This window comes from Lytechinus pictus, chromosome 9 (genome assembly GCF_037042905.1).
Source record: "Lytechinus pictus isolate F3 Inbred chromosome 9, Lp3.0, whole genome shotgun sequence".
Lineage (NCBI taxonomy): Eukaryota > Metazoa > Echinodermata > Echinoidea > Temnopleuroida > Toxopneustidae > Lytechinus > Lytechinus pictus.
Genome location: NC_087253.1, coordinates 3,835,003 through 3,861,887, shown reverse-complemented (window position 1 = coordinate 3,861,887; position 26,885 = coordinate 3,835,003). Strand labels below are relative to the sequence as shown.

Sequence of the window (26,885 nt, the reverse complement as noted above, 5' to 3'; positions counted from 1 at the left end):
ATCCATCCACCCATCCACCCATCCACCCATCCATCCATCCATCCATCCATCCATCCATCCATCCATCCATCCATCCATCCATCCATCCATCCATCCATCCATCCATCCATCCATCCATCCATCCATCCATCCATCCATCCATCCATCCATCCATCCACCCATCCACCCACCACTGATCTCTCCACTAGTGGAGAGATCAGTGCCACCCACCCACCCACCCATCCATCCATCAAGCAAAAATTGATCAATCCCATTAATCCCATTAATCAATCCCATGTTAGCCATGCTCTCTTCGGGAGCTCTGTGCATGCAAGGTGGCATATTGCCATCTACGATTAAAAATATGTAGCCCGGAAGTAAATAACAAAATACGGAGACGCGACAATGGTCGACTGACGCTGGAGTAAGTTTAGATCTTTTGATCGAATGAACTGACTCTGATCATAAGATTTACAACTTGACAACAGTGACTTTATCTGTCGGATAATCCACTTGTGCTGCCTGCGAGATTTATGTGTAACAATGTGATCTGCGAAGTCTAATGAGAACGTAAGTTGCACATAGACTTCTCTTCTACTATTCTAGCCTAGCGCTCGTCTAAAAAATATTTTAGTATAGGGCATAGGACCATTCCATTTACCGGTGCGTGCAATTCTTCCGCACGCATATCGAGGGGAGATACCACAAGTCCGTGATGAATTCTACACGGTCGGAGTGAAGTTCTAATCCGGGGGGTGGGGGGGGGGGGGGTGCTGTTTCATAAAGCTGTTCTGAAAGGTCAAGTCCACCCCAGGAAAATGCTGACTTGAATAAATAGAGAAAAATCAGCCTTATCGTCATCCAAGTCACTGGGGACAAACTTGAGACACACCTCAACTAGGGAGTTCGGTGACTTTTTGAAATCTTGAAGAATCCCAAACAAATTTGATATCATTGGAAAGCTTGTGAAATAAGAAAAATAATGATGCCTCAATCAACTCATTGTCTGATATATTGACGCAGATATTCCAATTTACAGGGGGAAATATGCAGATTTTTAGTCTGTCAAAAAGAAAAGTAAACTCTTTCTTTGAGTTGGGGAGACAGTTACTTTATGAAATCTTGAAGGAATCCCAACAAATTTTGTACCATTGGAAAGCTTGTGAAATAAGAAAAAGAATGGTGCATAAATCAACTCATGATGTCAAATATTGACAGAGATATTTCTGTTTAAATGGGAGAATGTGCAGATTTTTTTACAGCAAAAAGTAGATTTTCATAACTTACACAAAATGCAATGAATGGGACTGTATAATACTTTTTTTTAAAGTGCAATGCGCTGCTATGCGGGGCAAGGCATGCCCTTGAATAATACATCATTTTATTCATAAAACTTCAAAGTTTCTCATGGTATAGGTTTCTATAGGGTTTTTCCTCCTCCTTTAATGGCTTCACATTTGTTTTATACATGGGTGCACAGACAGATACAAATTCTGAAAGTGGCATTTTCACCGAACTCCCTACCTCAACAGTAGAGGCGCACGGCCAATATGGGAGACTCTCTCCAATATGGGAGACAATCCCCCACATTGGAGACTTGCTTTGCAAAAGGACAAAAGAAACAACACCAACAAAAGCATGATTTTTTCCACCCAAAATTTTGTCTCACTGAGGTCAGAAGTAGCCTGGAGGCGTCTGGGGAGTGAAAGACATATACTGTACGTATGGTCCCTCCCCTAACGCCTGGGAGCCTAAGCTATATTCCCACACGCACGGGTACAAAACCTGAAACTTTCGCCCCCGAGATTTCTACTTTCCCTCTAAAAGATCTAGCCCTAAAACATGTACATGGAGTTAAACTCCATTCCCAACATTTCTGCGATATTGATTACATTTTTAAAGAAGAATTCATGAAAAAAAACGAGGAAAATGTTATGAAAAGATGAGAGAGCTTACGGCCGTGTTTACGTCGCCATCTTGATTTCTTTGTCTTCCGCTTGGCGACAGCACGCAATCGCGTGCTGATTGCGTGCTGTCGCCAAGCGGAAGACAAAGAAATCAAGATGGCGACGTAAACACGGCCGTAAGCTCTCTCATCTTTTCATAACATTTTCCTCGTTTTTTTTCATGAATTCTTCTTTAAAAATGTAATCAATATCGCAGAAATGTTGGGAATGGAGTTTAACTCCATGTACATGTTTTAGGGCTAGATCTTTTAGAGGGAAAGTAGAAATTTCGGGGGCGAAAGTTTCAGGTTTTGTACCCGTGCGTGTGGGAATATAGCTTAGGCTCCCAGGCGTTAGGGGAGGGACCATACGTACAGTATATGTCTTTCACTCCCCAGACGCCTCCAGGCTAGTCAGAAGCCCATTTGTTTTGTGTGTGATTGACAACAAAAATCCTTATCAAAACAAAAGTAGACGGTGAATTTTTTAAGTAGACGGTGAAAAGGGGTAATTTTTCATGAGGAATCTGCTTATCACATTTTTATTTGCCGCCAAGGTAATCCTTTTGCCGCAAATGTAAACAAAGGAAATTAGTCTCCAAAACTGGAGACTCTCTCTGAAATTGGATACCCAAATTCTTTACAAAAGTCTCTGATATTGGAGATAATCTCCCACATTGGAGACAGTCACTAATATTGGCCGTGCGCCTCTACTGCTCAAACATCAGCAAACTTTCAATGGAATCCACGCCCACGGTTGGAAGATTTTCTAAAGAAATCTATTGTTCGCGGTGCGAAACGGTGCAAAGCTTCTCACTGAACGGGGAGCTTCCTTCCACCACACGTTTTCCCATTGAGTTGACACAATAACAAATGACTCGGACACTTTTTCAAACGACAATACTAGTCTTTTTCTTTTCTCTCCTGTGGCTGTATATTCTTCCAAGTTGATGAAACAATGATAAAAAACACTAAATAAAACAAAATTAATCACATTAAAAACACTATTTAACTGTCTAATTACTCCTCGTGATCCGAGTCCCCTTCCCGTGTTGAGACTGCCAATTTCCCATAGGAGGGGACTCGGATAACGAGTAATAGTACTCCTCGTTATCCAAGTCCCCTCCTATGAGAAATTGGACAGTCTTAACACGGGAAGGGGACTCGGATCACGAGGAGTAATAAGACAGTTAAATAGTGTTTTTAATGTGATTTTCATTGATTTTAATGATTCTTATTATCGAAAATATTCATTTATCATCTCTAGGAAACTGTCTAAAAGTGGCAGAGTGGTTTTGAAGAGGAGGGAAATGAGGGGTAGATGAATATCAACGGGTTAATTGCCGTTTTGTATTTTTAGGAGAGGGGACTTGGATCACGAGTAATAGTACTCCTCGTTATCCAAGTTCCCTCCTGTGAGAAATTGGACAGTCTTAACACGGGAAGGGGACTCGGATCACGAGGAGTAATAAGACAGTTAAATAGTGTTTCTAATGTGATTTTCATTGATTTTAATTATTCTTATTATCGAAAATATTCATTTATCATCTCTAGGAAACTGTCTAAAAGTGGCAGAGTGGTTTTGAAGAGGAGGGAAATGAGGGGTAGATGAATATCAACGGGTTAATTGCCGTTTTGTATTTTTAGGAGAGGGGACTTGGATCACGAGTAATAGTACTCCTCGTTATCCAAGTCCCCTCCTATGAGAAATTGGACAGTCTAAACACGGGAAGGGGACTCGGATCACGAGGAGTAATAAGACAGTTAAATAGTGTTTTTAATATGATTTTCATTGATTTTAATGATTCTTATTATCGAAAATATTCATTTATCATCTCTAGGAAACTGTCTAAAAGTGGCAGAGTGGTTTTGAAGAGGAGGGAAATGAGGGGTAGATGAATATCAACGGGTTAATTGCCGTTTTGTATTTTTAGGAGAGGGGACTTGGATCACGAGTAATAGTACTCCTCGTTATCCAAGTTCCCTCCTATGAGAAATTGGACAGTCTTAACACGGGAAGGGGACTCGGATCACGAGGAGTAATAAGACAGTTAAATATAGTGTTTTTAATGTGATTTTCATTGATTTTAATGATTCTTATTATCGAAAATATTCATTTATCATCTCTAGGAAACTGTCTAAAAGTGGCAGAGTGGTTTTGAATAGGAGGGAAATGAGGGGTAGATGAATATCAACGGGTTAATTGCCGTTTTGTATTTTTAGGAGAGGGGACTTGGATCACGAGTAATAGTACTCCTCGTTATCCAAGTCCCCTCCTATGAGAAATTGGACAGTCTTAACACGGGAAGGAGACTCGGATCACGAGGAGTAACAGTTAAATATAGTGTTTTTAATGTGATTTTCATTGATTTTAATGATTCTTATTATCGAAAATATTCATTTATCATCTCTAGGAAACTGTCTAAAAGTGGCAGAGTGGTTTTGAATAGGAGGGAAATGAGGGGTAGATGAATATCAACGGGTTAATTGCCGTTTTGTATTTTTAGGAGAGGGGACTTGGATCACGAGTAATAGTACTCCTTGTTATCCAAGTCCCCTCCTATGAGAAATTGGACAGTCTTAACACGGGAAGGGGACTCGGATCACGAGGAGTAATAAGACAGTTAAATATAGTGTTTTTAATGTGATTTTCAATGATTTTAATGATTCTTATTATCGAAAATATTCATTTATCATCTCTAGGAAACTGTCTAAAAGTGGCAGAGTGGTTTTGAATAGGAGGGAAATGAGGGGTAGATGAATATCAACGGGTTAATTGCCGTTTTGTATTTTTAGGAGAGGGGACTTGGATCACGAGTAATAGTACTCCTCGTTATCCAAGTCCCCTCCTATGAGAAATTGGACAGTCTTAACACGGGAAGGGGACTCGGATCACGAGGAGTAATAAGACAGTTAAATATAGTGTTTTTAATGTGATTTTCATTGATTTTAAAGGAGAATGAAACCCTTGAAACCAGCTGAATCCATATCAAAGAGAAAAATCAAAGAAACATATTGTTGAAAGTTTGAGGAAGATTGAATGAATAATAAGAAAGTTATGAGCATTTGAATATTGAGATCACTAATGCCATGTAGATCCTCCTATTGGCAATGCGACCAAGATCTGTGATGTCACACACGTACAACTCCCTCATTACTTTAGTACTTATTTCACTTATATTTTCACTTTTATAGAGTCTATCACAAGGTGAGGTGTTCTCTTTATGAGAGGACAAGTACAGAGGTTTCACAACATTATATCATTGATGAATCGTTTGCCATATGATTAGAATGAGCAAAAAGAGATGTTTTGGGGTATATTTTCAGTGTCCAAAAGGGGAGAGTTGTTCATCTGTGACATCATAGATCTTGGTCGCATTGCCAATGGGAGGATCTCCATAGCATTAGTGATCTCGACATTCAAATGCTCATAACTCTTCTATCGCTAGTCCTATTTTACTCAAACTTTTGTTGATCTTATTCTTTGATTTTTCTGCTTTCACAAAAGCTAACTTGCTCCAAGAGTTTCATTCTCCTTTAATGATTCTTATTATCGAAAATATTCATTTATCATCTCTAGGAAACTGTCTAAAAGTGGCAGAGTGGTTTTGAATAGGAGGGAAATGAGGGGTAGATGAATATCAACGGGTTAATTGCCGTTTTGTATTTTTAGGAGAGGGGACTTGGATCACGAGTAATAGTACTCCTCGTTATCCAAGTCCCCTCCTATGAGAAATTGGACAGTCTTAACACGGGAAGGGGACTCGGATCACGAGGAGTAATGAGACAGTTAAATATAGTGTTTTAAATGTGATTTTCATTGATTTTAATGATTCTTATTATCGAAAATATTCATTTATCATCTCTAGGAAACTGTCTTAAAGTGGCAGAGTGGTTTTGAAGAGGAGGGAAATGAGGGGTAGATGAATATCAACGGGTTAATTGCCGTTTTGTATTTTTAGGAGAGGGGACTTGGATCACGAGTAATAGTACTCCTCGTTATTCAAGTCCCCTCCTATGAGAAATTGGACAGTCTTAACACGGGAAGGGGGCTCGGATCACGAGGAGTAATAAGACAGTTAAATAGTGTTTTTAATGTGATTTTCATTGATTTTAATGATTCTTATTATCGAAAATATTCATTTATCATCTCTAGGAAACTGTCTAAAAGTGGCAGAGTGGTTTTGAAGAGGAGGGAAATGAGGGGTAGATGAATATCAACGGGGTTAATTGCCTTTTTATTTTAGAGGGGGACTTGGATCACGAGGAGTAATTATGCAGACATTCTTTTTACCTAACGAAATAAAGCAATGGAGACTGTTAAGAGGGAGATGCAATTTGATTTGAATGAAATAAGAAATGTACGTGTATTCACATTTTTCACATTTCTTATTTCATTCAAACAAGCACACACACGCACCCTGCCCCACACACATACCTTCACACAACAAACATCAACCACTCTGCACAACCACTACCGTAATACTTGGTGCAAGCTGAAAGAGGGGAAAAAATCTTTTTGAAGATACCATAGAAAAACTCGCTCTTCTTGCACTTCACTAGGTGGTACGTACTGTACGCGTACCGACTGCTTATGTGCAGCGCTGAGCTTGATCAAGCGACCGGGTGATTCCGAAATACTTTGTAAAAAAGTGTCAAAACGGCAAATATTCAACTTCTACTGGACTTTGGAGGCTCAGATGCAAGTATTTTTATAGGTTGTGAATTATTTAGGGTGAGATTGTACATGTTTGAAAACCATTAAACGGGGAGGTGCGAAACTACACTAGCGCCGATTTGACAATAAGGACCAACTTGGCTCAATTTTCAATATAAAACTGCCTTTGAACAGTAGAGGCGCACGGCCAATATTGGAGACTGTCTCCAATGTGGGAGATTATCTCCAATATCAGAGACTTTTGTAAAGAATTTGGGTATCCAATTTCAGAGACAGTCTCCAGTTTTGGAGATCAATTTCCTTTGTTTACATTTGCTGCAAAAGGATTACCTTGGCGGCAAATAAAAATGTGATAAGCAGATTCCTCATGAAAAATTACCCCTTTTCACCGTCTACTTTAAAAATTCACCGTCTTCTTTTGTTTTGATAAGGATTTTTGTTGTCAATCACACACATAACAAATGGGCTTCTGACCTCAGTGAGACAAAATTTTGGGTGGAAAAAAATCATGTTTTTGTTGGTGTTGTTTCTTTTGTCCTTTTGCAAAGCAAGTTTCCAAGGTGGGAGATTGTCTCCCCTATTGGAGAGAGTCTCCCATATTGGCCGTGCGCCTCTACTGTTGAACCTGATGTGGGATGTTTTTCGGGTAAAATAAATCAGCATCTTTGCTGTATTTCATAGGACCTTTAAGTTAAGAGTGACGTTAAGAAGGATGAACCTTTCTTACACACTCAACCATTGCCAATAATTAGGTATGTGGCAAAAATTTTCTAAATCGGTGGTCAGTCATACCTTTATACCTTTATACCGCATCTACTAGAAAAATACAGTTGTTCCTGCAGTCAAGTTTCCAGGTCTATCTTGTTGTCTTCCTAGCTTGGATAAGTTCTAAAACTGAGTCTGTGCTATTTGTGCAATGTGCTGTGCCAATGTATTGAAATGAAAAAGGCACAATGATATTGTTATTGCTGGAAAGCTCTTGAATTTGAAAAGTTCTTTCTAATGATACCAAGATCATCTCCATCGTTATGACGTAGCTTGGATAAGCGATGTTACAAAATGCTTTGAAGATCAATTTATAGATAAAAATTATTATTTAACAAATAATAAAATTTGAAACTTGATTATAATTAATTATTATTACAATAATAATTATTTTATATCATCAAGTTTCAAATTTTATCCACTCTCACCCTTTTGTTCTACTGGCCCAACCTGATCATGTCGGACCAGTAGATAGTCAGTTCTACCATTTTTTACTGGTCCGAACTTGAAATTTACCGGTCTCCAAAAATAAAGAAAAACATTGAAAAGGCTTGAGTTCATTTTGCCTTCTTTTATTGCTTATTGTTACCCCCCCAAAAAACACAACAATCAAACATAACATACAACATAATTAATGAGAGCCATTTCTCAATATTGTAGAGCATTTTTAGTGAGACACCAGAGCTATAATTTATAAAAGAAGAAAATATCATTTGTATCAGTAAGATATAATTTTTGATTGTCATTTTGGACCAGTGAATCTGGCTATTTCTGAAAAGTTACTGGCCCAACAACAATTTTTACCGGTCTGGGACTGTCGGACCAGTGCTAGTGTCGTGCGCTGGCTTATGAACAGCTTTATGAAATGCCCACCGGGTGTTATTAGCCAGTAGGTGGAAACGAGGGAGCTGGGCATTGTGTGAGGGTGTGTGTGTGTGTGTGTGAATGAATAAATGTTGAAAGAAAGTAATAAATACAAAGTGCTGATGTACAAAGTGAATTGTCCTGAAGGGACGGTGCCGACACTGACAGTGGTTCCCGATGAATTTCATGATTAATTCCATATTTTGGCTAACCACCTAGTAAAATTTAAATCATTTGCTACGTATAACGGAAAGAGTTTCATACCGGTATGTACATGTAGATCTAGAACTACATGTACCCTTACATGTATCAAAGAATAAAGAGCAAAAAAAACCAAACCACAATGTGAATGTTGAGACTTCGAAATTCCAGTGTAGTCTAGACTAGATCTATTCATTTCTGGTGTATACCGATAATCCTGAACATACGTTTTTTCCAAAACCGTGTACAAAAACATAAAAATGACCATATGATTGTGATTTTCTGCATGGTCAGCCCCCCACTTTTGGCTCAGCCCCCCCCCCCACTTTGAAAACTGTTCCGCGGCCCCTGTGTACGTGGTATATAAAACTTTTTTTCTTTCTGTTCTAACTTACCAAGCCAGCGCCAGAAGAGTAAAAACCTCTTCTAAGTGGAATCTCCTATTATGTATAAAGTCACATTGTCATATATTTCTTTCCCAGTAGATTTGACTTGGGTAACGTAACCATTATTTGAAGAATTATTGCTTGATTTTCATTCTGATTTTGTACAGTAATACTATTTTTTTAAATAGAAGAATCTGTTGAATGCTTTCATATTTACAGTACACCCATTCATTGCAGGAATTGGAATAGTAGTCTCTGGTTCTGAAACCTACCATGGCTGGACCAGGTGAAGAGCGAGTTGCTAAGTACCTTACGATTGAAGCTCTTGACTTCCTCAGTGAACGTCTGTTAGATGGTACAGGACTGGTAAACTGGAGGCAGTTGGCTGGACAGTTAGGATACACAACTTTAGATCTAAGTGTAAGTATTCAATTCCAGGGGGGTGTTTTACAAAGATTTAAGTATGACTTAAGTCGCACTTAAATGCCGACACATACATGATATGCAACGTGCAATATTATCGATCAATACGCAGTAGTGCGCGTCCTCTTGGCATAATCTGACCAGTGCGGTCATGCCTTTTATGTCGCACGCAACGAGGCATTTAAGTACGACTCTTAAGTCATACTTAAATCTTTGTGAAACTCCCCCCAGATTAATCACATCAAAAGAAGAGAAAGTTAAAAATTTTACACATGCTTGTACATGTACCTGTGACCTTGCATTATATTTCATTCAGTGCCAAAGAAGAAAGGAAGAATAATTAAAAACAAACAAACAATGTTTGTATCTTTGTTAACCTTTAATAACATTCATATCTATTTCTAATACATAGAATTTGAAATTGAAAAAGATTGGCATGCGTGTGTAGTATTTCCGGCAAAGGAAAAAGCATGAATGTTGCTAATTTGAAGAATAACGTCTTTATTAAAATCCTGGTTCCACTGCACTATGGATGCAAAGAGGACGTAAAGCATAAAAAAAATCTAGCCATCCATGGGAAAACGCTACGCATCCGTTGTGTAGGCTACTCATTGAATACGTGTTTCATACGCTCTATCCATCGAACACCGATTTCATCCGTGCAAAAAAAGTTTTGAGCTGCACAAAACTTCTATTAAACGGATGAACTTTCCGCCGTGTCCGATGTCAATTTGCAACATAAACGAGCAACAAACTTCCCATGTCCATTTACGTCCGCTGTATCCTCTCTGCATCCTCTGGGCATCCTTGCAACTCATATTCACTGCAGCTGAACAACCGAAAGAGGGAGGAAAGATGAGGTACAGTGTACAACAGTGTATATGGAACATCTATGCATCGTATGCTTCTTGTGTAAAAAGTATTAAAAACCCCGGTAACCCCTTTGGAGCTGCCATCTCCTTCCATCTGCTAGGCTTCCGATGAACATCCGTTTCACATCCCCATTGAGTACCACCAACGTCTGTTATTTTCTGTTATATTTTCGCCAATTTTTCCCTAATTTTGTCCAATTTCCCCCTAATTTTGTCCAATTTTGGATTGGATGAAAACGGATGGAGCCACCCCCAAAAATTTGCCTGTTCGCTGTGTCCTTTACATGCATGAAAACTTTTTGCTCCCATCGGCCAGTGGGACCAGGCCTTTAGTTGTAGGTTGCAAGTATTCGTCCCTCTGAAATGTTTTAAATTGTTTTGTCTCCATGTTTGTATAGTTCTAGTTGATCCACGAGGTATAGATATATGCAGTTCATCCATAATTTATCAACATTCCTTAACTTTTCATTAATTTATCTAAATTATTTTGTCTCCATTTTTTTAAGTTGATCCATAATATCAATGTTTCTTGATTTTTCATTCTTTCAGAAATTCACGACCGAAGGGCTGAGAGATGGCCAATCAGCACCCAAGGCTCTTCTTTCGGATTGGGAAAAGCGTTGTGGTGGATGTGATGTCGGCAAGCTCAAGGATTATTTGAAGACGATTGGCAGGAATGACATTCCACGAGACCTGTATGATTATTATGAAAGCCAAGGTAAATATATGATGATGATGATGATGAAGATGGAGATGATGAAGATGATGATGATGATGACGATGATGAAAATGATGATGATGATGATAATAATTATAGTACTTATAAAAGAAGAAAGTGAAGAAGAAGAAGGAGGAGGAGGAGGAAGAAGAAGAATGGTTGCAAGTCGTATGTCAGGTATGAGCACAGTTATAAACTTTGACTGAAATCATTATGATGATGTACATTCTTCTATGAGTCTCACACAGTGCAGTCAGTATGCATGTATTTTGTATTCATCCACTCTTGAACACGCCACTTGCCACAGACCTTTTCATGTTATTCAAGAAATGTAATTACTAGTGACACAAAACCCTACCTTTTGCCATTTTACATATAGGTAAAGAGATCGTTGAACCCAGGCACAGTGCGCCGAAAATATTGGATGTGGGCCAAGATATTGTGATTAAAGGAAAAATATATCCCGATGGAAAGGTGTCCCTGGATCCTAATGTGACTTGGGTTGGTCAAGACAATGGGCATACATGTAGACACCAAGGAGCCTGTCCAGTCGATGGTCATTCGGACGTCCGACGGAAAGAACTCCGCTCATTGGATCCGTCGCAACAAAGGGACCTATCAACCCAAGAACGTTGGAGTAGTCCTGGTCTTGGCAGAGAGAGTTCCAAGTCCAGTGTGGTCATAGAACAAGACTTTCATGTATTGACCAAGAGATATTCGGATCCGTTGCAACGGAAAGAACCTTCCTCGCAGCCTAGCTGGAACAGTCGTGGCAGCGGTTCCTTGGACAGCGTCCAGAAGGCAGAGAGTCCCATGAATCTAAAGAAGATTTACAGTGAGGTGAGTTGATCATTAATCCTTTTAGAGGTACAGTGCCTCCTTTCAGAGACACTTGCATTTTCTCATTATCCTCCATGCTAGCAATTACAAGTGGCATATGAAGAGATAGAGCAAAAGTGTACATTTGATAAATGATATCTTTCCTAGTCATTTATGTGGACGGTAGACCCTTATACCTCGGTCACATTTGCTCTACGGCGGCCGTACGGCGAGTCGAAAACAGCCGTTTTAATACTTTTTTTTTAGTTGTACCAGCTACATATACATGTAGGTGGTTTGTATAAAAATGAATAAAACGGCTGTTTTCGATTGCCGTACGGCTGCCGTAGAGCGAATGTGACCGATGTATAAGGCCCATATTTTGAAGTCAGGTTTAACTACCATAGTTTATATGTAACTCTGCTAAAATTATGGGAAGCCAAAAGTGTCAACATTTTGATTGCATTGTATGTAATTCTCATGTTTACTGTGCTTTTACCTGATTCCTCAATGGTGGAGGCAATAATCTTTATATCCATATGTACTTCCTAGACATTTGAGAATGATTTGAGGGTCAAATGAGCTGAAATATTATATCTCTACTGTTAGTGAGTTATTTCATAATTAGCTATCCATACTTAAACCACAACTATAAACCTGAGTTTAAATCAAACCCGACTTCAGAATACGGGCCCTAAAATTACTAGTGCTAATCATTGCACTCTTAATTGGCACTACAATGAAAACTACAAAGTCACTGTTAAAAAAAAAATGCAGATTGTCAACTTTCCAGTAATACATGTAAACTCTTTATACTTTTTGCTTATGTTCAGTTTTTCAAAGTGTGAATATCAGTGTTATAGCTACATGTACAGTGGACGGCAGTGGCCAGGCCCGACCGGCACAGAAGATTTATGACCACTGACTTATTGTTAAAAACACTGCTTCCGTCCAACACTACTCTCAAATGAAAAGTCCTTCAAAACTAAAGTCCTTGTGAAGAGGAATTGCACTTGCATTTAATTCCATCTGTAATCTCATTTCATTTGCATAAACATTTTTATATTTTATACAGTAAACATTAGTTTATTTTCAAAGATTTGCTTACAATGTCAGATTGTTAAATACATTGATGTTCCTTCACTTTTGGCTTTAAGACCACTTGTCCTGGAAAAAACTGTGTAAGGCTGTGAAATACGGACCACCACTAATGGGTCTACATGTAGCGACATGTAGAACATTGTTTGTGGGAACATGCATTTTGATTTGGAACAAACCTTTGGTTTCGGTGACACGTCATTTGCTCTGGCGACAATTGTTCCAGGCTTTATTCCATCTAAGATACATATGGGTAGGGTTGCAAAAGGGTTTTATGTTAGGGTTTTTTTGGTTTAGGATCTAGGGTACATGTATAGTGTTAAATCCAGGTTGAAGTTGGTCATTCCATTTGTGTGTTGAAGTTTAATAGCGGAGCAATTGTCGCCGGAGCAAATATATGTCATGGACAGGGTGCTACATAACTTTTTAGAAGCACTTGCCTGGTCGGGCAAGTAGATTTTTAAATAGTTGGAATATACTTGCCCAAAACCGACTCTAACTTTTACTTGCCCCGAGCAATTGGGCAAGTTCTTATGTAGCACCCTGGACTCATGGAACCTAGGTCTTATGCATAATTAGCATGAGGAATATTAAAGTTTGTTGATGTTCAATGGTAGATATTGAATTTCTAGGTTATAAATTATGCTGTGGGTAACATGCGTGCCAGTTTTTACCACAATCGCGTGGCAAACTATGAAGATCTTGAGTAGTCTGCAGGCACAGACCCTGATTGGAACTTTGATCAACAAGCGTGCCTCCTCGCAAAGACTGGCACATGTATACAAAACTTGCTGTTCCAATACCTGAGCGAGAGTGCCTTCAGTACACAAGGCATTAGTAGTCTGCACATTCAGACCCTTAACTCGAGTGAAGGGTTTGCCCAGCAGACTAGATCTTGAGGGCGATTAATTAGCCATGCCCCCCCCCCCATCAAAATAGCATAGTCTTTTTTAATAGTGTTACACGTAAAATGTAATTTACATATTAGCAAGTGTCAGAGTCTAGCAGGGAACCATTTTGGTCAATGATGTGAGATCTTTAGGCATTGTAAATGATACAGTGTACAATAGAAAGGGTGAAGAGAGAGAGAGGGGGGGGGGGGTTCATTCAGACAAATTGCATTTTTAATCTGCTCAATCATAACAAAACATCTGAGATTAACAGATTTGTATAAAACTACCGGGGGTATTTCAAATTTTCAACAGAAGCTAAAATAAATTGATGTCTCTCTCTGTATTATTTTATTAGAATCATATAGTTTATAAAGGGGGTACTCTAGGCTGAATATATGGTATCTACATGTATTAAAGAATTCAGTAATATCAAGCAAAATGCTAAAAATTTCATTAAAAAATGATGAAAAGCAATATATATATTGTAATTGAAATTTAGATTCTGGCCAGTACACCTTTTTAGTTTATTTGTTATCCACTAAAAGTTTATGTTTCAATTTTATTTATTTTATTGTGGCAGTATTATTGGCTACTCCCCTTTGAGTTAATAATTTGTTTTGAATGCGTTGCACATTGAAGCACTGAAATGGTGTATTACATACAGTACATTGTACTTGTACTGTAAATACATGTACACGTACTAGTACATAGTACACAGGTTGTATGGTACATGTAGCTTTCATGCGGTTTGGGCATTAGAGCTGAACCGTGCAAATCAGTGTCATTTCTTCTGATTGTCAGACAAGGTCCAAAGTCCTCTGTCACGCTGATTCTATTCTTTTTAAAGGCAGATCACCCTTTGCATTACATGGGAGATCAAATTTGACTTTGAGCATGTACATGTAGACCCTGATAAATTTGCAGAGACAATGAGGACATAACACAACAGTGTAAAGGTACATTGCTAATGACATGTAGACACTGAGCTGCCTACAGTAAAGGTCGAAGAGTAAATTTAGGAATTTGCTACATGTACAATTGTACATGTACATCGTTTTCACTATCTGTTTGTGCAAAAAACATGTACATGTATACACCTGGTGCATAATATATATTTTTGTTTCTCATTGGAAAGGCTTTTCAAAATTAATGAATGATGAATGAGCTGGCTAATGTGGTGATGTCAGGCCTGCCAACTACATGTACTCCTTTTTTCCAGGAGTTAGGAGTTTTTAAGACATTTATCAACCAAAGACAGGTGCACTCTGTTTTTCCATTTAAGATAAAAAATAAGTCGGCCCATATCCCGGGGGAGGGGGGGGGGCACTCAGTATATCCATGTAATGCATAGTGGGTATGTGCCGCGGAGGGGACCCCCATTTTTACACTCAAATTTCCGTTCCGAGGCATACATGTAGCATGTTTGTCTTATTGAGAAAAAGAACAAAGAAAGCCGCTCCAAAGCATAGCATTTTCTTCTTATCGAGAAAAAAGAAGAAAGAAATCCGCTCCAAAGCTTCGATTTTTTCCGTTACGACGTTCCAGCCGTATTGATCTGCTACAATGAGCCGCAATTATGGTGAAAAGCGGCCGCAGAGCGCTGTCCGACCATCGCATCTGCCGCCGGGCTAGCTGCATGCACGTACTGTATGCCCGTTCCATCTATAGGGATGAATACGCAATCATACGCAGGCGACCCGGTCCAAGGACCCCCGTTTTCACAAACATTTGTCGTCCCGAAGCCCGTTCCGAGGACTCTCCTTTTTACAATAAGCCCGCTCCAATTAAGACCCCCGTTTTTTGTCTCGCCCGCGGCACATACATGTACCCACTACTTTTTTGGTCGAGTGCTCCCCCCGGGGCCCATATACAATATATGTATATGTGTGGTGGGGTACAAAGAATATAGTTTTTCAACACTTGTAATTTCTCAACATTTAAGAATGCTCAACATGTTTTAATTAAAAAAAGTGAGGAAGATACATGTACACCTGACATCAAGCAGAAAAATTTGCGACGTGGGATTAGGACTCCTTTTTTCATTTTCAATAATGTTAGCTGGCATGTGATGTGTATATTACGCACTTTATGTATATGTACGTACATGTACATATTTAAAGTGTGATTTTATAGTCCTTTTTTTTTACACAGGATAATTTTAATACATTTTTGTGAATTTTAATGAAAGAAGCATTCTTTAAAACTAGAACTTGTTGACCTACATTGGATGTATACATGTATGTTCGAAAAAATATGTACATGTACATGTAGTAATGATTGTACTGTATGTTCAAAACATTTTTGTTCTTTATCAATTTACAGTGTATTGTACAATGTACAAATGTACATGTATGTCAAGTTTTTGATCACATGTAGAGGTGAATTATAAATACAAACTTTTACTTTTACTTTTGTAATTTACTCTTGTATTTTACATACACAGCAAATATCACAGAGTCCCATCCCGATAAAGTGTGCCCCCTCTGTTGCTCCCTCAAAAGTAACGAAAGAGGAAGAGAGGTTCCAACAGGGAGGGGACTACGGTGATTTGCGTTCTGTGCCTCCTGCCAACAGCATCGGTAATGGACATTTACCCAGACATGTAGCTGCCGAAGGCCTTACATGTACATGTATGTATTGAATATAATTTATGTTACTTTAATATTGTGAAGGGAAACAATGAATGAACAAATGAATGAATGAATGAATGGTGATGATGATGATGCTGATGGTGATGATGATGGTGATGGTGATGATGATGGTGATGATGATGATGATGATGGTGATGGTGGTGATGATGGCGGTGATGGTGATGGTGATGATGGTGATGATGCTGATGATGATGGTGATGATGATGATGATGATGGTGATGATGATGGTGATGATGATGATGGTGATGATGATGATGATGATGATGCTGGTGGTGATGATGATGATGCTGATGATGATGATGATGCTGGTGGTGATGTTGATGATGATGATGGTGATGATGATGGTGATGGTGATGATGATGATGGTGATGATCATGATGATGATGATGGTGATGATGGTGATGATGGTGATGGTAGTAATGATGAGGATGAGGAAGAAGAAAAAAGAAGGAGGAAGGACTTCAACTTGGTGCACATGTACATGTAGGAACACACTATAAAAAAATTGTTTCTTAAAAAGATCTTGTTTTGAAAATGGATTTGAAGTACATATACATATACTGTATTTAGTATAGTACAGAGAGGATGTTAGTTTTGAGTTCCTTATAATGTTCAAATATGTATTCAGCAATTATACATTTTATTTTTGATAAACAGTAAAGCGGTATATGATAGTGTCATCGGTGAACGAGCAAGACAAACTATGGTCAAGGAAGTTATGTAAGATACTAGAGAAGAAAGGGCATCAAGCATGGATGCTGAACAGTTTGCTTCAAGAGGAAATTCTTCCCATCTTTTTCACTGTAAGTTGGCAATTGATTATTATTAATGTATATTTTAAAAAAAAAAGTAGGTTGGCGATTATTGTCAATAATACCCTTTTTACACAGGATTTTCTTAGCCCCGGACTATCGCTAACCCCGTACTATCCTTAACCCCGTACTATTTTTTTCCCCTTTTCACACATGCCAAATTGTTATTGCTAACCCCGGATAAGGAATGCTTGCTTTTCACACACGAAACTCGCTAACCCCGGACTAGTGGTTTTTGTCGATCATTCGTAGTACAAGTAGTTTACTCGTACCTTTTTTACACACGCTAAAATTTCCTTAACCCCGTACTATAGGTGGGGCTAAATTGCCATTTAGCCCCACCTATAGTACGGGGTTAAGCTTAGCCCACTTTCGTTTTACACTAGCGATCTTAACCCCGTACTTTCGCTCAATAGCACCGCAATTGCTGGGATAACCCTGCTTTTTTGCAGGGCCAAATAATCCCGTACTAAAGGTGGGGTTAGCCCACTTTGCAAAAATGCTGTGTAAAATGAAAGTGGGCTAAGCCTAACCCCGTACTATAGGTGGGGCTAAATAGCAATTTAGCCCCACCTATAGTACGGGGTTAAGGAAATTTTAGCGTGTGTAAAAAGGGTATTAGTGACCTATAATGCAATCATTCACAAAACTTTGTATTCCACTCCATACTTCTTTTTCTTCCTTCTTCTTCTTTGCCCTCTCCTTTTTTTCTTCCTGATTTTTTTCCTTCTTGCTCGTCACATTTTTTCTTCCTCGTATATCTCTTCTTCAAATTCATTCTTTCTATCTCCCTTCTATGCTCTCCATTTCAGTTGTAAGGGTGTGTGCTTGCTCTATTATTTCAATTTTCTTTTCTGCAATCACCATTGTACTGTATATTTACCGTTTTATGTAAATTTTAATATGTTATATATTGTGCATCTGTAATTATTTTGTTAGTCCTGTACTTTGTCCTAGAAAAAAGAGTAACCTGAACTTATTTTCATTGTATGTATAAACTTCCCTTTGTTTTGTTTTGAATAAAGGTGAAATTATTAAATTATTATCCTTAGTGGTAGAAGTAGTACTTTTAGCATCATTAATACTGTATAGTAGTAGGGCGATTCCGTACGTCCAACCCCCTGTACATGTTGTACAGTATATGGGACCATCATGAAATTTTCTGTCTCCGATTTTTTGTTCTTTTGACAGTCTGTAAATGTTCTCAAAGGACCATGACTTGATCAGTTTATGAAGTGAAGTAAAACATTCGAAAAATGGGGGTCGGACATACAAAAAGGTTGATAATTTTATGGAATTGCGCAGTAGTAGTAGTAGTAGTAGTAGCAATTGTAGAAGTAGTAGTACTTGATGGTAGTAGACGTAGTAAGTAGTAGTAGTAGTAGTACATGTAGTAGTAGTAGTAGTAGTAGTAGTAGTAGTAGTACTAGTAGTAGTAGTAGTAGTAGTAGTAGAAGTAGTAGTAGTAGTAGAAGTAGTAGAAGTAGTAGTAGTAAGAGTAGAAGTATCAGCGGTAGAATTAGTAGTATAGTGTAGTAGGTTTCATGGTACACCATGTATCTTTCTTAGGCAAGTGTTGGTCCTGAAAAGGACCACCCATACTTGTAGAATTAATAGTAGTTACAAGAGTAGCAATAGTACATTATTCACAATTTTGACCAGTAATGCTCGACCACATTAGGCCCGAGTCATTACGTTTGAAATTGAAAACCGTTTTAGAGCATTTACATTAAACGGGTGGGGAAAAAAACTCTCACCAAAAGTTGCTGAAATTTCATATTTTGTACTTTAAATTCTATGAATATGGCCATCTATTTTCAATATTTCCTTGAAATTGTTTTGATATAGTTGAAACTGTCAAAATATGAAGAATATTTTATACCTCTGTCTTTATAACTCTGAAAGATCGTTTTGTTATACAAGTACATGTATGCAACATTATCTGATGAACGATCATTGATCGTTTTACACTCAATCAACGCACTGCAAGTATACATGTTGGACTACATTGTCCCACATGTAGACTTTCATGGTGTTGACTGAGTGTCACATCATAAAACGATCTTTCAGGGTAAAGGAGAAGCAGTTGACAAGAAGAAGGTACTGATGCATAGTATTTGTTTTTGTGCATACTTGTAGGTTGATTACGTGTTGGTGATTTACACAGACCACTATAAGAGGGAATTCCAACAGCGTGGAAATACTAACTGGTAAGAATCTTTGAGAAAATTGCAGCTTGAGAACTTCTTCACTAGGTGGTTTCAGACCGCCTCGAAGTTCGCCAGTTCCAGGTATTCTCTGATCGGGAAATTTACCCCGATCAGAAAATACCAGGTATTTTGGTGGTGTGAAAGCAAACTACGCGTAATATCCCCGAAAGAAAATACCTGATAAATAGTAGGTACTTGGCGAAATTACGAGAACTTTCGCGGGGATTTTTCCAAGGTCGTGGGTATTTTGGCGGTCTGAAAGCAAATTACGGGAACTTTTAGCCCAGCGTGTCGTTGGGTGCGGCGCCTTGCATGGGTTGCTGCTGGGCTAGTGATTTTGAATTTCGCGCCTTGCTGCTTATCAGACCATACTGCGCATGCTCGTAACTTCAGGAACTTATCCCGAAGGGTATGTTTCAGGGCGATGTGAATGCAGGAATAATTAATGGGTATTTTTCAGCCTAAAAAAGTTCTCGTAATTTAACGGGGATTCTTGTGATCGAGGCGGTTTGAAACCACCTACTGTGAGTTTTCCATACTTGCCAACTATTCCGAGTTTGGCAGAATTTTTGTGATGTTTTCTGAGAGCAGTGCAATCAGTGCACAGGTAAAAGTGAAATGCCAGCTGAATCACAAACCCTTCAATATCTAAATGTCAATGTGAAATCGTGTTTTGCTTGTTTATAATGAATCTGTATGCTGGAAACAAAATTAAAGGTCAAGTCCACCTCAGAAAAATTTTGATTTGAATCAATAGAGAAAAATCAGACAAGCACAATGCTAAAAATTTCATCAAAATCGGATGTAAAATAAGAAAGTTATGACATTTCAAAGTTTCGCCTTTTTTTAACAAAATAGTTATATGAACGAGCCAGTTACATCCAAATAAGAGAGTCGATGATGTCACTCACTCACTATTTCTTTTGTTTTTTATTGTTTGAATTATACGATATTTCAATTTTGACAAATTTGACGATTAGGACCTCATTGCCTGAACCACAAAATGTTAAAATAATGGAATTCTACGTGTTCAGGGAGGAATGAAACTTCATTTCACATGACAATGACGAGAAAATCAAAATATTTCATATTTCATACAATAAAATACAAAAGAAATAGTGAGTGAGTGATGTCATCGGTTCCCTCATTTGCATACCGACCGGGATGCGCATATAACTGTTTTGTGAAATGAAGCGAAACTTTAAAATGTCATAACTTTCTTATTTTACATCCGATTTTGATGAAATTTTCAGTGTTATGCTCGTTGAATTTTTCTCTTTTTATTCAAATCAAGTTTTTGTTGGGGTGGACTTGAATGATGGCCATCATTCAATCATCGAAAAATTTGGGCTGCTTGATTTTAGTTCAGCAGGGTTAGTTCACAACCTTCACAACCGGAAGTGGAATTACAGTATTTCAAGGGATGGTCCAGGCTGAAAATATTTATACCTAAATAAATAGAGTAAAATTCACAGAGCAAAATGCTGAAAATTTCATCAAAGTCGGATAACACACAACAAAGTTATTGAATTTTAAAGTTTATCAATATTTTGCGAAAAGAGTTATATGCACAGGGTCATGAATATTCATTAGGTGGGCTGATGATGTCACATCCCCACTTTCCTTTCTTATGTTATTACATGAAATCATTAATGTTTCATGTATGTAAATGATGTGTCTCCATTATGATAACATAAGTTGCAGCAATAAATAACTAAAGGAAACGCACTTACACTGTAATCAGTTGTCAATCCAATTGCTTTAGTTCTAGGTAGAATTTTTTTTTGATTAACCTAATTTCATATCATAAAATTAAAAAGATCAAGTGAGGATATGACATCATCAGCCCACCTAATGAATATTCATAAAGACATGCCTAGAACTGTTTCACAGGAATAATGCAAATATGTAAAATTCAATAAATTTGTTATTTGTTACCCGATTTTGATAGAATTTTCAGCATTTGCTTTGTTAATATTACTCTATTTATTGAGATATAAATATCTCCAGCCTGGACCATCCCTTTAATAGAAGATCGATCTCAGTACAGCCGTCGCGCAACACCAAACCACTTTGAGTGATGCATTGGGAGCCGCCGGTAGCTGCGCGCAGTATATTTAGGAACCAGCTAGAATAGAATTATAAGCTAATTTTCTATAAATCAGAGCTAAGCCTGTCATCAGACCTGCCAACCAGTACGTTTTAGCCGTATTTAGTACGTTTTTGCAACCAAAATACGGCAGTATTTTTTTCTTTGAAAATTACGCTTTTTGTAAAAAAAAAAAAAAAAAAAAAAAATTAAAACTAAATCGTAATTTATTGAGAAAAATAATCTCTATATGTCTCTATTTCATAAAACGTGCACAAATATGGTTATTAGATCAATGTAATTTCAGGTAACTTGTTTTTTTTTTCAATCATTTTGTTCAAACCAGGGTGAAGATATACACATGTTTTAATGTTTTTTTTTTCATCTGCAAGAGCAGTGCGCATTTTAGCTTGCATGCAGCTTGAGCGCCGCGATGAGCGAGTGCGCCAAGCATTTTATTATGAAATACACTTTTTTGGGGGAAAAATACAGGTTTTTTTATCACTGAATACAGTTTTTCATTCCCAGAGGTTGGCAGGTCTGCTGTCTCGATTTTGTTCAGAACATGGAGATGGGTCAATTAGGACTAGATTACCAATATTTCTTGTTCAAACTGTAATATGGAAGGGATATAAATCAAGCACGGAGAGGCAGCATAGCTCAGTCGGTTAGAGCGCATGTTTCGGATAAGATCGTACATGTAGATCTATCTCAACGTGAGGGGTTCGAGTCCCGCTCATGCCGAAACGCGTCTAACAAAAAAAAAGTCTGATGCCATAGCGTTGTGTGTTAACGTGCCTCAACAGTGTATTCAGTGCAGGTGTGAACGCAGTTGGAAATCACTCCGTCCATCGGAAAGGATGCAAATGTTGGTCCCGCGTATATGAGAGTCACAACCTATGTACGTTAAAACCAATACACTATTCGTCAAAGAGTAGGGTGTTCACCCGGTGTATTGCACCTGCCGGTCCCTGCAAAATTCAGGTCAAGTACCCGATGCGTTTGTGCCCTGGAGGGCCCTGCATTGTATACATCCAGATCCAGTATACCGGGCGTTTCTTTTGAAAGTATAGTGGAAGTATTCATCCTCGGTTGGTCCGGAAATTTTGATATACTACATGTATTTTCCCACGGGGCTTCGTGCCTCGGGTAAAATAGTGATTGCGGAACCAACCTCGGATAAAATATTTCCACTTTACTTTCTCAAACCCAGTATATTTGTATAATATTTGACCTGCCACCCCAACACCAGCAATAGGCCGCTGGGAAAGGCTGTCCGTAAATAGCCAAAATAAATATTTGGGCTTCACGCAGATCAGAAAAATGTGCCATGGTAATACAAGAATTATGTAATAATGACTTCACAAATAGTCTATATTATTTTCATGAGTGCAAGTGAGGAAATAGTGCTGCTTATTTTTAACTTAACACACCTTCCCATCATAGCAAGGTATATACATAAACAGTAGGAAATATGGTGTGGCAGGGTTAAGGAGGTCCCAGGGGACCCATATACATTAAAAACCCAGGTTTGATAGTTCTTTCTTAAAATTGAGGACTGTGGGAGCATCAATGGCAGACTGGGGAGCTTATTCCATCTGTTTATTACTCTTTGACTACAGAAGTGTTTCTTCAGGTCAAGGCAGCTTCTGGTTTGGGCAAATTTCATAGAATGGCCTCTTGTTCTGTCATAGTAGGTGGTTTCAGACCGCCTCGAAGTTCGTCAGTTCCAGGTATTCTCTGATTGGGAAATTTACCCCGATCAGAAAATGCCAGGTATTAATGTGAAAGCAAACTACGCGTAATTTCCCCGAAAGAAAATACCTGCTAAATAGTAGGTACTTGGCGAAATTACGAGAACTTTCGCGGGGATTTTTCCAAGGTCGCAGGTATTTTGGCAATGTGAAAGCAATTTACGGGAACTTTTAGCCCAGCGTGTCGTTGGGCGCGGGCGCCGTGGGTGGCTGCTGGGCTAGTGGTTTTGAATCTCGCGCCTTGCCTGCTTATTAGACCATACTGCGCATGCTCCTAACTTCAGGAATTTATGCCGAAGGGTATGTTTCGGGGCGTTGTGAATGCAGGAATAGTTAATGGGTATTTTTTAGCCTAAAAATGTTCTCGTAATTTAACGGGGATTCTTGTGATCGAGGCGGTTTGAAACCGCCTAGTGATCATTATGGTTATTGCAGTGTCTGTGGATAGAGTGCAAATCAATGGAAGGACTGGATGTTCAAACAGAATGATATTGTTTAATCCCATTTTCAAGTATCAGAATAATGATTTTTCTATGCACAAATATTACCAAAAGGCTCAAACCAAAAGCTACATTATTATGCTTCTTTTGATATGGGGGTGTTGCGGTCTAGTGGTTATGACTCTTGTATATCAATCTGAGGGACATGTGTTTGATTCCAAGCTATTGCATGTTTTCCTTCAGCAAGAAATTTGCTGCACTCAACCCAGGTGAGGCTTATGGGTACCTGGTAAGAATTTATTCCTTAAAGGAGAATGAAACTCTTGGAACAAGTTAGCTTTTGTGAAAGCAGAAAAATCAAAGGATACGATCAACAAAAGTTTGAGTAAAATAGGACTAGCAATAGAAGAGTTATGAGCATTTGAATGTCGAGATCACTAATGCTGTGGAGATCCTCCCATTGGCAATGCGACCAAGATCTATGATGTCACAGATGAACAACTCTCATCTTTTGGACGCTGAAAATATACATCTCTTTTTGCTCATTCTAATCATATGACAAACGATTCATCAATGATATAATGTTATGAAACTTCTGTACTTGTCCTCTCATAAAGAGAACACCTCACCTTGTGATAGACTCTATAAAAGTGAGAATATAAGTGAAATTAGTACTAAAGTAATGAGGGAGTTGTACGTGTGTGACATCACAGATCTTGGTCGCATTGCCAATGGGGGGATCTACATGGCATTAGTGATCTCAATATTCAAATGCTCATAACTTTCTTATTATTCATTCAATCTTCCTCAAACTTTCAACAATATGTTTCTTTGATTTTTCTCTTTGATAAGGATTCAGCTGGTTTCAAGGGTTTCATTCTCCCTTAAGACGCGTAACAGCTGCTCTACTTTAAGCCAGGGGAATAATGCTGCATTAATGTAGAGCACTTAGAGACTTTTGATAAAGTAAAGCACTATATAAGCAAGTGTATTTATTATTCTCATTTTATAATGGCATGACCTGATCTCAAGTCTAATATCATTATTTTTCTTTTGTTAGGAAACTCTTTGATGCAATGCAAAGGGAATTCAAAACGAAAGGGTCCAATCGTCGCTTCATTCCAGTGTACGATGTGAACGCGATCCATCAGCTTCCCGACGCTCTGATGAGCGGCCAGTCACAGGAGCGCGACTACATTCTTCAACTTCTCAGCCGGAGTAATAAGAATCCATCCAACATGCATTCCTCGGCTCCATCTGAGGGAGGAGTGGGCGGGGCAGTGGGCGGGGCTGGTGTCGCACCAATTAGGTGCAACCACCAGCACCTCTCCAAATCCGAACCCGTCATCCAACAAGAGTTCCACGCCCCGCAACCCCACCACAAACCGGCCAACCAAGAGAAGAAGGAAACTCAGTCCAAGTTCTTCAACAAGTTCAAAAGCAAGAAAGGAAAGTAGGTATGTGATTATCCATCATGCATTGGGCTCCTGAACTCTTTATCAAAGCTGAGCAGTGGTTCTGTCATGGATATTTTTTTGTCAAGCTTCTTTTTCTTGGGGTACGACACAAGTTTGGCCTAGCGAAGAGTGCGAGATTTGGCTTTTCGCGTTGAGAGTCTCGAGGTCATCGGCAGTGCGTGGCTTTGATGATCGGCATGATAGGAGGTCTGGACCAAAATGTGTTGCTTCGTCTGATTCTCCCTGCAGTCTCAAGTGGTTTCATCATGCCTACTCTAGCCCTAGTACTTGCTCGAGGACATCGTCCTGTTCCAGTCCTGGGGCGATTTTAACAGACATGTCCAGATGGGGCGTGGGAGCGTGGACCTACGTGTACACTGGAAAGACCGACACTCAAATGACATGTCATCCAGGTTGCTATATGTTTTACAAAGTATTTTTATTATTTGTTTCTGGTCTGCTGTGCCTGGGAGGTGAAAAGCGAACTGAATCACCATGACCCGCGGGTCTCTCCTCCCGATTCTAACTGATTGGGGGGAGTGCAGGTGGACCACTACACCAGGGTTTTTCTCTTCTCTTTATATACGAATAGTGCAGTGGCTTCTTAACATGCAGAGGTGGTGACTCTCCTCTACACGGGGCTTCTATTCAACGTCCTATGCAAGGGACAGGTTGTTTTCCTCTGTAACACAGCCTGCATCAGTCGTTTGCCAGGGGTGGACTTGAACCTCCAACCTTTGGTTCGACAGGCAGACGCTTTACCAACAGTTTGTGTCCACAGCCCACTGGAATGAGAGAATCCAGCAGTCTTTACTTGTGATCTGTTTGTACTTAAAGGGGAATCCAGCCTTGGCCATAAAGTGTTGTGTTGGGAAGGAGAAAAATCAATTAAACAGAATGGTGAAAGTTTGAAAGAAATCGGACAAGCAATAAGAAAGTTATAGCTGCTTTAAAATTGAGATCATTTATAGTATGTAGATTTCAAATTGGCAACTGGGTAAGTAAATTATGACAAGAGGCAAGGACAACTTTCCCATAGGCCATGTACTTTATTATCAGGGATTTGTGGTTTTCTCCTAAGTACCCATTCCCCTGGGGCAGTAATCTAAATATAACCCAGGTAGTATATTGTTTTATGTCCTCATGAAAGAAAAATGTAATTTGAAATAAAACTTTTGGGAAAAAATGACATTTTAGCCATAATATGTATTGGAGTACATGGAAGAGTAGTCCTTGCCTTACATCACTATGACATCCCATATGCGGCCAATTTGAAGTCTCCATGGGTATAGTGATTACCAATATTTACAACTTTTAAAAATTTATAACTTTCTTGTTGTTTGTCCAATATTGTTCAAACTTTCACCTATCAACTTGTCTGATTTTCTTTTTCTTATAAAAACAAGTTTTTATTTGGGTTGGATTCCCCTTTAATATCGATTATTATGATGTATGTTTCGGCTTGCTTGTGTAAAGAAAGGAACTCTGAAAAAGCCTTGTCTGGGGCTCTGTTAATATACGAACGGTAGAGATTAATTGCAAACTTGAAAAGCCCAGTCTTATTGCGTGTGTATTGTGTTGATCAGACTCATTGTCGTCCAATCAGAATCATTCTTGGAATATCGCAATCGATCACAAACCTCTATTTATACAGGCCTTGTCTTTGTATTCATTAATGTTCACCTTTATTGAGATTTTCTTGGATCTAGGTACATGCCTTTACAGTCGAACAACAGTGTTAAAACAAGGATTTTTTAATCCAAGTAATATACAAAACCAGTAATTGTATCTTAGGTTTCCTGTAATTTGTATGTATGTCATGGAAATTTTT

General features: G+C 38.7%; 1 protein-coding gene across 2 annotated transcripts; it reads left to right on the top strand.

The window, feature by feature from the left end:
• Positions 1 to 331: 331 nt before the first annotated feature.
• Positions 332 to 26,885, top strand: LOC129268423 (uncharacterized). Of its 2 annotated transcripts, none has more exons than XM_054905974.2 (8): positions 332 to 549; positions 9,056 to 9,238; positions 10,663 to 10,831; positions 11,211 to 11,671; positions 16,085 to 16,271; positions 16,950 to 17,095; positions 19,244 to 19,314; positions 24,658 to 26,885. In XM_054905974.2, the coding sequence occupies exons 2-8, from the start codon at positions 9,092 to 9,094 to the stop codon at positions 25,052 to 25,054; spliced, it is 1,578 nt and encodes a 525-aa protein (XP_054761949.2). In that variant the 5' UTR covers positions 332 to 549; positions 9,056 to 9,091; the 3' UTR covers positions 25,055 to 26,885. The 2 variants fall into 2 exon arrangements, with proteins under 2 accessions (XP_054761949.2, XP_054761951.2); XM_054905976.2 differs by having other exon boundaries at positions 461 to 549; positions 16,085 to 16,265.